The 12,089-nt window shown below is 52.4% G+C and overlaps 2 protein-coding genes across 2 annotated transcripts in view; one reads left to right on the forward strand and one right to left on the reverse strand.

Annotated features, from left to right (window-relative positions):
- Nucleotides 1–5,586: 5,586 nt before the first annotated feature.
- LOC132084393 (histone H2B.1, sperm-like) lies at nt 5,587–7,104 on the reverse strand. The gene is made up of 3 exons (XM_059489462.1): nt 7,070–7,104; nt 6,658–6,858; nt 5,587–5,868 (listed from the first exon to the last, which is right to left on the reverse strand). The coding sequence occupies exons 2-3, from the start codon at nt 6,811–6,813 to the stop codon at nt 5,671–5,673; spliced, it is 354 nt and encodes a 117-aa protein (XP_059345445.1). The 5' UTR covers nt 6,814–6,858; nt 7,070–7,104; the 3' UTR covers nt 5,587–5,670.
- Nucleotides 7,105–8,886: 1,782 nt separating this feature from the next.
- MYO1D (myosin ID) overlaps nt 8,887–12,089 on the forward strand; it is a 174,289-nt gene continuing 171,086 nt past the window's right edge. Inside the window, exon 1 of the mRNA XM_059489331.1 lies at nt 8,887–9,084. Coding sequence (XP_059345314.1) covers nt 8,990–9,084 — 95 coding nt within the window. The 5' untranslated portion in view covers nt 8,887–8,989. The remainder of the gene's footprint in view (nt 9,085–12,089) is intronic.

Genomic DNA, 12,089 nt, shown 5'->3' on the forward strand with positions numbered 1-12,089 from the left:
ACTGGGATGGGAACTTATCCTTCTTTCCTACAACCCATCCTGAAAAACCTCCCTTGTTTTGCTAGCAGTGAGGATGAAAGGAAATCTAGAAAATGTGATTTCTCTCTGAGGGAAGAGTGAAAGGATTGGGCTGTCAGAGCAGGGACAGCTGGGGATGAGCTGATCTCCAGCCTCCCCCTTGCAGCTGCACTTCCTGCCCTGCTGGGACAACCCTCCTCCAATAAATACAAGGCTGCCATGGAAAATAAGGGAATGAACTGCTCTGTGTCTGCCTGGAGAGGATGAGGAATCACAGAGTGAGAGCTTTAATCAGGCTTTGGGGACTGGCTGGGTGTAAACACAGCCCTGGGCCAGGCCAGAGCTGCTGTGCTGGGGTTCTGTCAGCAGCAGTTTGAGGAGGAAGGAGCACAAACTAAACAAAAATCCATCATGAGGGGTTTGGGCTGCACTGGATCAGGGAGAGCAGCAATTGCTCCAGGCACCCCTCCAGCTCTGCCTCTCTGCTGCTGTTCCCAACAGCCTCGTGGCTCCAGGCAGGTGAAAACTGCCCTCAGCCTGGAACAGGATCCTGCTCTCTGAGGGTGGATGTTTGGAGAAGGGATTTGCTCCCATCCCTGTGCCTTTCCAGCTGCCTGCATGCAGGAGCAGCTCTGAGAAGGGATTTGCTCCCATCCCTGTGATTTTCCAGCTGGGATTTGCTCCCATCCCTGTGCCTTTCCAGCTGCCTGCATGCTGGAGCAGCTCTGAGAAGGGATTTGCTCCCATCCCTGTGATTTTCCAGGGATGCTGGAGCAGCTCTGCTGGGCTGCCTCAGATCCACAGCAGGTGTGGAAGGAACAGGAAGGATGAAGAGCCATGCTGGGGGCAGAGAGGAGGGACCATGGAGCTGGGTGAGTGCTGTTAAAGATCTTCACACTATAAAACTTCCTTTTTGTTTCTTTAAGGAGTTTTAATGGATGTTGTGCACTGAGGTAACAACTTCTCAGCACTCTGTAGTGAAACCAGAGTACAGGAGCCTGAGATTTCAGTGCTCAGCCTGGGCTCCATCCCTTGTCATAGAATCCCAGAATGGTTTGGGTTGGGAGGGACCTGAAAGATGATCCAATGCAGGGACAGCTTCCACTATGCCAGGCTGCTCCAAGCCCCATCCAGCCTGGCCTTGGACACTGCCAGGGATCCAGGGGCAGCCCCAGCTGCTCTGGGCACCCTGTGCCAGGGCCTGCCCACCCTCCCAGGGAGGAATTTATCCCAATATCCCACCTGGCAGTGGGAAGCCCTAGTCCTGTTCCTCCAGCCATTGTCCAAATCCCTCTCCAGTTTTCTTGGATCCCCCTTAGGCACTGGAAGGAGTTTTTAGGGTCTCTCTGGAGCCCTTTTCTCCTGAGCAGCCTGTTTGATGCTTGTTTGTGCTGGCTATGGCTCAGTGCCACATCTCCAGGAAAGCAGGGATGGTTTTCTATCCAGGAAGCTGCAGAATCAGCTGCAGCCAGACCTGGTGAACATCTCAAGATGTTTCCCTTCTGTTCAACTGTGTCTGGTGGTTTTGGCTGGATTCCCAACCCTCTTCAGCCTGGGGAAATCACAGATCTGGATGTAAATAGAAGTGGCTCATAGTGAAGTTTTGCCATGGGGCAATTCCTTCCCGGAGAGGAAATGGAGCTGTTGGAGGCTGCTGAGGGACAGGGCAGGCCCACAGCCCCTCAGGCTCCTCCACCCTGCTCTCCCAGGAGCACAAACATCCTCCAGAGCATTCTCAGGAACAGCTTTGGCAAAGATTTCTCCCCAGAGAAGGGGACTCTGCTTCATCTGGGTTCTTTCTGCTGGCTGGCTCTGCACTCACTGACTCACCTTAAGGGGATGTTAATGTTTTCCCATTATAAATGTTCATGTATTTGTGCAACAGTCAGTTGGGAAATCTCATTTTGGTCTTTATAAAACTTCCTGGAAAACTCCATAAAAGAAAATACCACGTCCACTTTGATTACAAAAATGAATATTTTGTTTGTTTACAGTTTGACATCCTCCTCCTTGGCTCAAGACCATAACACCAATGTGTGTGTCTGTGTTGGGCTGGAAATTTTGATGTGCTGTCTAATTTTCTTTATTACTTCCCTTTTTGATAAAATGGAGAAGAGGAAAGGGCACAGCTACCCCCTCACAAACGGTTTCTGCCATTTACCAGCAGGGGAATTGTGGAAAGGAGGAAGAGGCCCTGCCTCATGAAATAGAAAAAACACCAGAGGAAGCTGAGTAAGAAGAAATGAAGAATGAATAGAAATTACCAAAAGCAAAATTCACTGTCGCAGACATCTTTTATGAAAAATCCTTTCCTTAGGATTTTTCCTCCTGAGAGGCCTCAGCAACAAAATGCAAACAATGGTTATCTGCTGCTGTGGGATGCAACAGGTGCATCTGGGATTGGTCTCATGTGGTTGTTTCTAATTAATGGCCAATCACAGTCAGCTGGCTTGGATACAGAGCCCCGAGCCACAAACCTTTGTTATCATTCTTTCTTTTTCTATTCTTAGCCAGCCTTCTGATGAAATCCTTTCTTCTATTCTTTTAGTATAGTTTTAATATACCATATATCATAAAATAATAAATCAGCCTTCTGAAACATGGAGTCAGATCCTCATCTCTTCCCTCACCCTCAGACCCCTGTGAACACTGTCACACCCTTTGCTGTCCCCAGTGGCCTTTTGGCCATGCCGGGGCTCTGTGCCCACACCTGGGGCTGGCACTTGGCCCACACACAACCTTCCACACTGACCTGCTCTGAGTTCCAGCCCCAACCTGCTCCCTGTTTTTTTGGGATCAGCTAAAACTCAGTCCAGCACTTACCATCAAATTCTCTGAGGATTTGTTCACCTGGTTGGTGTCCTGGACCTTCTCCAGAGCCCATTTTCAGTTCATCACTGGCAGCACCCCAGAGAAATCCATCTTCTCATCCCTCCTCACCCTTGGGACAAGAAGCAGCAGCTTTTACTTTTACTGGGCTTCTCCTCCATTTTGCACACTCCTTGTTTTCCAAAAGCTTTTAGGATTGTGTACTACAAAGTCTCCAGCCAGAGCTGTAAATCCCACAGCTGTGTCCCGCAGAGGATGGCTTGGTTTGGGTTCAGAGCTGAGTTTTGGAAAGGCCAACACCATCCTGAGCACAGGCAACATGAATGGCACAAATCCACCCCTGAGGACAGCAAGCTGTGAGAGCCCTGCTCCTCCTCCAGGGCTCCAAAAGGACAGAAATCTTTGTTGGTTGATTCTGGATCCATAGACTGATAAAAGCACCACATTTGTATTTAACCCTTCCACTTCCTCAGCCTGTTTGGGCTTCCACCTTCAACTACCAACAGAGCTAAAAAAGATAATAGAAGAAATGAACAACAATAGCAACAAAAATTAATCCTGAAAAGCCCTTTCAGGTCCTGCTTGTGAGTTCATCCTCACTGCCTTTTGGGGTGACAGATGAAAGCAGTTTTTTGAAGGGTATCCACAATGTATGTGCAGCCTCAACAGGCACTTCCCCTGTGAGAATAAATCATCACTTTCAGTTTTTTAACCAGGATTTGCATCCAGGTGTTTCCCATAGGTTGGAGTAGGAAGCCGAAATGGTGAACAGAAAGGACAAGTGCTAAAGGAACAATAAATACAGATTTTTGTGGGGGTCTGGCACAGGGACCCTGCCTGTCCCTGGGTGTGCCAGGGGTGCCCACTCATAAGGAACTTGTGCTCCACCAACGCTGTGGCAGCAGATTTCCCTCTTCCCCCAAATGGGACTCTAAAAAATCTTTTGAGAGGTCACTTGATTCATCTTGTGCTTCAGATCCCCATTTAGTAACATTTAGATTGCAAAAACCCTCTGAGATCATCCAACCCTCCTCCATGGCACTGCCAAGGCCACCACTGACCCATGTCCCCAGGTGCCACATCCAGAGGGGTTTTAAATCCTCCCAGGGATGGGGACTGCCCTGGGAGCAGGATGTGTCTCACACAAGACCTCTCAATCTCAAAATCAGTAGGACTATCAGGACAAAATAAAGGGGAGAGACAGGGGAAGGAAAGGCAAGATAAACAGGAAAAAAAAAAAGACCAAATAAAGATACTGAAGAATAGATTCCAGAGAGATGAGGGTACACTGAGTCAGTGGTGAGGTGAAGTAAGATGAAATAAAGATGCACCACAGAACCCCAGCAGGATTTGGGGTGAAAGGACCTTTAAAGCCCACCCAGTGCCACCTGTGCCATGGCAGGGACACCTCCCACCATCCCAGGGTGCTCCAAGCTGGCCTTTGACACTTTCAGGGATCCAGGGGCAGCCCCAGCTGCTCTGGGCACCCTGTGCCAGCCAATATTTTGCCTCTCTTGTAGCCCAGTTGAGCTACAAGTTTTTGGGTAGGAAAAGGTCCATCGATAACCCCAAATCTGCTGTCCTGGGCAGGAACATCCCCTGGTGATCTCTCCCAGCATCTCCTCTGCTCCAGCTGCTTTTCCTGGGAGCTGCTGATGGCTCCAGGCTCAGTTTCCCCTCCAGGCAGTGATCCCACACACAATTACTGCAGGGGTAACGAAGCCAGACAGGCACCAGAGCAGCTCCATGTGTCACCCTCTCAGCAGCAGAAATTAAAAGATAAGGAAGAGGGCAACATCTCCAGGCTGTCTGCAGGGACGAGAAGCACTGAATGAATGCTCTTCTTGGTTTTTCCTTGCTGTAGCACAAGAGAAAACACCAACAGGACGATGAAGCTCCCAACCAGATGTGTCAGAGGGTGTGGAACCCTCCCCTTCCCCTCCCTGAACAGAGCCCAGCCAGGAATGCTGGAGGTACAAACAGCCTTGGCAGGAGCCTGGGAGTGTCCTCAGGTTCAGCCACAGCTCTTATTTCTACAAAGGCTTGGACTTTCCTATAGGATTTGACCCCAAATCCATAGATTTGAGCCAATCCTAACCAACCTAAAGAGTCAGGGCTGCCAGAACAGGGACTGAGCTGAAGCACCTCTGTGATGTTGTTTGCAGCAATCTTAGGATGAAGGAAGAGATAAGAATGTTAACTCCATTTTTATTATTGCTTTCTTATATAATTGGCCCATGTTGGTTGTTTCTAATTAATGGCCAATCACAGTCAGCTGGCTCAAACTGTCACAAACCTTTGTTGTCATTCTTTCCTTTTCTATTCTTAGCCAGCCTTCTGATGAAATCCTTCCTTCTATTCTTTCAGTATAGTTTTAATATAACGTATATATAATAAAATAATAAATCAAGCCTTCTGACACATGGAGTCAGATCCTCATGCTCAGACCCCTGTGAACACCATCACAGCTCATTCAGTGCCAGGTGCTGGCACAGCATCACCAGGAATAGCTGCTGCCTCCAAGGCTGGCATTCCCCCAGGGCTTGGAATAACATCCCCCTTTCCTCCTTCTGCTTTTCCTGGCCAAATAGGGTGCAAAGATGCTCCCAGCTGCCCAACAGCCCCCCGAGGGCAGAGCCAACAAGAGGCTGCGAGTGTTTGTTGAGGCAGGTGTGTGCCCACCCTGTCCTGCAGCCCTTCCTGGGGCACACAGGTACCCAGCCCAGGGAGGAGACTTCATTAAACAATGCCAAAAACCACTTTATTTACCAAAACCACATTAAAACACTACAAAGACTGTCCCATCCAGCCTCAGCTCATGGCTCAGGATCCCGGGGGAGGTTTGTAGAGCTCACGCAGCAGCACCAGCTTGGTGGCCAGCAGCACCTCACGGTGGCCGAGGTGGCTCCTCCTGCCATAACGGGACAGCCTGGAGGCCTCCAGGGCCACCTCCAGGAGCTGGGCACTGCCCAGCCAGGCCAGCAGCGAGGCCACCAGGCAGGAATGCCCCATGGAACACGTCTGTGGGGAGAGAGAGCAACCAACAGCATCAGCACAGCCCCAGCTTGGGGTCATGGAATCATTCGGGTGGGAAAAACACAAAGATCAAATCCAAACATTCCCCCAGCACTAGGGATGGTCACACCATAAATATCAAATCCAAACATCCCCCCAGCACTAGGGATGGTCACACCATAAATATCAAACCCAAACATTCCCCAGGCACTAGGAATGGTGACACCATCCAGCCTAGGGCACAGGGATGAGCAGGTGGAACTTGGGGAGCAGGAGCTGCACCCCAGCCCAGTGGGAAAAACCCTTAAAGATCAAATCCAAACATTCCTCCAGCACTACCATTAAGACCACCATTAACCATTAACCCACCTCATCCACACATCTTCTAAACCCCTCCAGGGATGGTGATACCACAATGACCAAATCCAAACGTTCCCCCAGTGCTAAGGATGGTCACACCATAAATATCAAACCCAAACATTCCCCAGCACTAGGGATGGTGACACCACCCAGCCTAGGACACAGGGGTGAGCAGGTGGAACTCAGGGAGCAGTCCAGTGGGAAAAACCCTTAAAGATCAAACACAAGCATTCCCCCAGCACTGCCATTAACCCACCTCATCCACACATCTTTTAAACCCCTCCAGGGATGAGGATACCATAAAATCAAATCCAAGCGTTTCCCCAGCACTAGGGATGGTGACACCACCCCTGAGCGCTGCTCAGTCACCACCCAGCCTGGGACAAGGATGAACTGGGGAGCAGGAGCTGCACCCCAAGCCCAGAGGGGACTCACCTGGTTCAGGAGCCGGCAGATATGGGCTGAATAAGCCACTTTCTTCTTCTGCCGGTGGCGGTGGAGGCAGCGCAGGCTCTGCCAGGCACATCCCTCTGCTGCCCTCGGGGGCTCGGGAGCCAAAGGGCCGTGCAGGGCAGGGCGTGCTGGCTCCATCCCTCGCTTGTGGGGTCACACACACCTCCCGTGGCTGCAAAACCTCTGCAGAGAGAGCCAGGCAGGGGCTGAACACACTGCTGCCCCCACCCTGTGCTTGCCAGGGCAATAATTAGCATCAGGCAAATTGGGCATTTATAATAACACCAAAGCCATTCAGCACAAAGCCAGAACTCATCCCCTCTGCAAAGCTAAGCACACCAGAAGAGCAAAGCACAAATAAAGCATTTAAGGAGGTTTTTCCTTCCCAGCTCACCTCTGAGAGCTCTTCCAGCCTCCTCCTCCCCCAAGAGCAGAGAGGGAGCTGGGATGTGCTGCCTTTAACCAGGGGGGATCATTGCCTGCACCTGGGAGGGGAGATGGAGGCAGGGATGGCCTCACACCTGAACCCTGTTTCCTACACTCAAACCAGCCATTCTTACCCAAAATTCTGTTAGGTGAGGCTGTGTTTGCTCCCAGTTCCTCCCCTCTCCAGCCCCATTGCCTTAATGAGTATCATTAATGTAATTAGCCTTCAGTGCTGGATCTGGGGGGGCTTTTTATGTGTGCTTTATTCTGCAATAATTTGAGGGGGTTCCAGGGTTTCACCAAGCACCAGAGTGAGCAGGGTCTGTGGGGATGCTGGGGCAGGACCTGGGTGCAGGATCTGCCTTCTCCCCCCTGTCCTGGCAGGGGTCTCAGTGCAGAACCTGTTCTGTGCTGTTTGTGGCACTGGGGTACAGCAAAAGGGGGTCAGTGAGCTCTGGATGCGGCCCCATCCTCATGGGGATGAGTTTTTGAGGGTGTTTGTGGAGGATCCCTGGGTGCAGCATCTTTCCCTGCAGATTATGGGGTGGGGCTGGGGGGTCCTGGGGTGCAGGATCTGTCACAGAGGGAGGGAGGGGAAGGAAAAGGTGTCCCCTGAGTGCAGGATCCAGCCCTGCTGTGGGATGGAGATTCCACAGGGTGCAGGAGGTGGCCCTGTAGCACATCCCAGTGTGGGGCCTGCCCCTGAGGTGGGGAGGTGGAATCTCTCCAGATGAAGAATGTGACCCCTTAGCAGCCTCTGTGGAGGGTGTGGGGGGCTCCTCTATGTGCAGGATGCACCCCAGGAAGAAAGATTCCTCTGGGGGGGACAGCACCCTGCAGCCCCTCATCCTGGGGGTCTCCATGTGTGGGGCAATGGAAGCAGCACAAGGCTGGCTCCAGTTTTGGGGTGCCCGGGTGTCGCAAAGGGATTTAGTGTGTGGTTTATTCTGCATTAATCTGGGAGGGTTCTGGGGTTTCAGTAAACGCTGGGGTGAGCAGGGTCTGGGGGTGCAGCCAGGGATGGGAGCAGGACTGACCCTGCCCGGTGGGGTCCTGGGGGGAGTTTCCCTTGGGTGCAGGATCTGTGTTTGGGGTGTGAGGGGAGCTCCTCTGGGTGCAGGACACCCCGGGCAGTGCAGCCCCTGCTCCAGGGCACACATCGCCCATCCCGGGGATCCCGGTGCCCAATCCCGGGGATCCCGGGGGTCTCGGTGCCCGTTCCCGGGGGTCCCTGCTCCAGGGCACACATCGCCCATCCTGGAGCTCCCGGTGCCCATTCCCAGTAATTCCGGTGATTCCAGTAATCCCGTTGCCCGTTCCCGGTGATCCTGATGCTCGTTCCCAGTGATCCCGGAGGTCCCGGTGCCCGTTCCCAGTGATCCCAGTGCCCGTTCCCGGTGATCCCGGTGCCCGTTCCCAATGGTCCCGGTGATCCCGGGGGGTCCCAGTGCCCGTTCCCGGTGATCCCGGTGCCCTTTCCCAGTGATCCCGGTGATCCCCGTGTTCCCGCTCCGAATGATCCCGGTGTCCGTTCCCGGTGATCCCATTCCCCTTCCCGGTGTTCCCGGTGCTCGATCCTGGGGCCCGCTCCCGTTGATCCCGGTGTTCCCGGGTTTCCCGGTCCAAGCCGTGCCCCGATCCCGCCTGCAGCGCTCCGCTCCCGCCGCCAGGGGCCGCTCCCTCCCCGCCCCGCCCCGGCAGCGCCGTTCCCGCCGTGGCCGCCAGGGGGCGCCGCGCGGAGCCGCCTCACGGCCCGGGCCCCGCCCCGCCGCAGGTGACACCCCCACACCCCGGCCGGGCAGCGGCGGGAGCGATCCCAGCCCGGTCCCGGCCCCGTCCCGCTCCCAGCTCGGCCCCCGTCCCGCTCCCGGCCGTCCCAGTGGCCGCCATGGCAGAGCAGGAGAGTTTGGAGTTCGGCAAAGCCGACTTCGTGCTGATGGACGCCGTCACCATGCCCGAGTTCATGGCGAACCTCCGGCTGCGGTGAGTGAGGGGCGGGCGGCGCGGCCCCTCCGCCCCGGGGCTCGGCGGGGCTCCCCTCACACACGGCCCGCTTGGGATGGAGTGTGAGGGGGGAAAAAGGAACTGAAACCCTCCCTGAGCCTCCTCCGCCTGATGCCCTCCCTGACTGAGCAAAAGTGTGGATTTTTTAATGGAATTAAAGAGCCGGGTAAAGGTGAGGGTGCTCAGTGTGCTCCAAGCCCTGGGGGCTGCGAGGGCTCTCAGTCCCCCCTCTGGAAATTCTCCCTCGGAGTCACCTGCCTCAGTGCCCACCTCCCTCATGGGACCACGGAATGGTTTAGGAGCGAAGGGAACTTGAGGACTTTACTTTTAAACAGTTTGTTGTTGATCTTCTCCTATATCACAGAAACACAGGGTGGGTTGGGAAGGGACCTTAAAGCCCATCCAGTGCCACCCCTGCCATGGCAGGGACACTTCCACTGTCCCAGGTGGCTCCAAGCCCTGTCCAGCCTGGCCTTGGGCACTGCCAGGGGCAGCCCCAGCTGCTCTGGCACCCTGTCCCACTCCCCTTTGCTGAGTTTCTCACCTATGCTCCAAAGTTGCTTTGCAGAGAAAGAAAAAGAGCAATAAAAGTCACCAAGTCCAAGGTTGCTCCATCGTCCCATGGGGGCATTGCAGCCGCTCGCTGGTGCAGATTCGCTGTGCTGACACTTTGTGATCTTTATGGTTTTATTTCCCTTGTAAAAGGCAAAGATCCACGTTTCCCTGCCTGTTCCCTCTCAAGCACAACTCAATCCTGGGCAGCACTGATAGAGGACAGCCAGGGGACCCTAAGTCTGCTTTTCACTTTCCATTATAAAACATTCATGGGACCTCCTCCTGATAAACCCTTACGCCCCTGCTTGTGCAAGGATTTGATAATTGCCAAAGAGAAGCCTTTGGGATAAAGATGTGACTTTGCTGGCTTGTGTCCCTGCCCTGTTCTGCTCAGGTTTTCCTGGTGGGTATTGGAGTCAGTCACTTGTTGGTGGTGTTGGATGCACCTGAGAGTGGCTCTGGCAATAGATGGGAGGTGGGCTAAGCTCCCTCAGCAGGCTTCAAACTATTGTGGAAGGAGAATATTAAACTTTTCCACACAATTGTTTTGCCTCTTCTGGATGAAACGTGGAGATATTGAGATCTGGCTGCTTCAGGCACTGAGTGTTTGGGAATTTCTGTACTTTGAGATGCTGCAGGGTGAAGGCTCAGATCCTGTGGGGTGTAACAGCAGCCTTTTGCTTTTTTCCTTTTATATTTTGGGTTTCTGTTTGGGCAGAGAGGGCATTTGTGTTTGAATATAACAAAATCATAATGAGCATGGTTGAGCTTTGAACGTGATTTCAGATCTAAATCAATTTTCAGTGTGTCTAAAAGTTTAAATTTGTTTCTCATTTGTACACTCCATGACATTGTAATGGCATAAGAAATGGGTTTGCACGCAATATCTTTGTAATTAGCAGGAAACCTCTGTGTCATGGTTTGTTCTTGGGGTTTTACTCTTTGGTTAATGTGTACTAGAAATGTAAATGAAGTATTGGAAATGGATTTATTCTTAGGTTTTTGTTCTTAGGGTTTTACTCTTTGGTTAATGTGTACTAGAAACCTAAATGAAGTATTGGAAATGGATTTATAACTTAAAAACCAACGTGGCATGCTGGTTGCCTTTAGGAATCCATTGAGAGGTGCCTTGCAGGAACAGACTTTGCTAATTCTGTATGAAGGGATGAGAAGAACAAGCCAGCAATCCTGGATCCTTACAATAAATGTGCAACTTTGTTTATTTTTTATTCTGTGCTGTTGCTGATGGCGCCTGAGGGTGTTTCCAGGACATCCCTCTGTGTGTGATACACCCTGGAGGCCTCTTTAACTGCAGTGCTTGGTCAAACCTGCCCAAACCCAGGCTTATCCTCTGACACAGTTTAACCTTGAGTCTTTCTCACCTGGCTGTGAGCTCTGCCTGAGCTTCAAGGTAATCTGGTGTCTGTGCTGTGGGCAGAACAAACTTTTGTCAGAAGCTGATGGATTCTGTTAATTTTTCTAGCTTTGGTGCTGCCATCCCCTGCCTCCAGGGCTGTCTGCACTGGGACATTTGGGGAAGCTGATGAGAGTTTCCCAGCAGTGTGGCCTTGCAGGGGAGCTCTGAGCTCTGTGGGGCTTTGGGCACTGCTTGGTGGCCCTGGGCTGCCACCCCAGCCCTGCTGCTGGCTGAGACAAAATTAAACAAAATTACAGCACTCAGGCAACACTGCTGCTGACATTTTCCTGCTCTGGAGAGGGGGTAGGAGGGTCAGGATGGATGGAGACGAGAGATCTCTGCAGCCAGGGCTGGAACTTGGGGTTTATTGCAAAGGGCCTGGGTGCAGGGCCCTGCTGGGAGCTGCCAAACACAGCTCAGAGCAGGCTGAGAGAAGAGAGGGGGAGAGATGATGAGAGAGCAAAGGGGTAAGAGAGCGAGGCTCCCATTCCAATACCATAAATCTTCTTCTGTGTTGAATATTCTGATTCTCACTCACCAATCCAGTACAAGATACAAATCCTATAGCATTTACATACAGCCTATAAGAATCATTACATTACCACACTGTGTTACATTTTAAACCCTAAAAACTCCTCTTTGGGCCCCTTCTGCCAAGCTGCAGGGTCTGCTCTGACCCTTGGGCCTGTCTGCAAGCAGAGGGTGTTGTTCCATCAAAAGGGGATCACCTTCAGCCGGCCACACCATTGTTTTCCAGTTGTTCAGCAACTGAGGGATCTCAAAGCTTGCTTTCATTTCAATCTCGCTTATAGTTTCCATATTCTCACAATCTTTTGCCAGGCAATCATATTTATAAGGCTTTCCTGTTTCATCTTCCCCAACAAGAGGGTGGTTGATTCTTGCTGCTGACACGTAGGAACCTGTGTGAGACCCAGCTCAGGACCTGCTCAAGGCTTGGTTGTGTCACTGTGGGGTGGCAGAGTCCCCTTTGTGCTGAGCACAGGGAAGGAGC

Source organism: Ammospiza nelsoni, chromosome 26, assembly GCF_027579445.1.
Source record: "Ammospiza nelsoni isolate bAmmNel1 chromosome 26, bAmmNel1.pri, whole genome shotgun sequence".
In the NCBI taxonomy this organism is placed as follows: Eukaryota; Metazoa; Chordata; class Aves; order Passeriformes; family Passerellidae; genus Ammospiza; species Ammospiza nelsoni.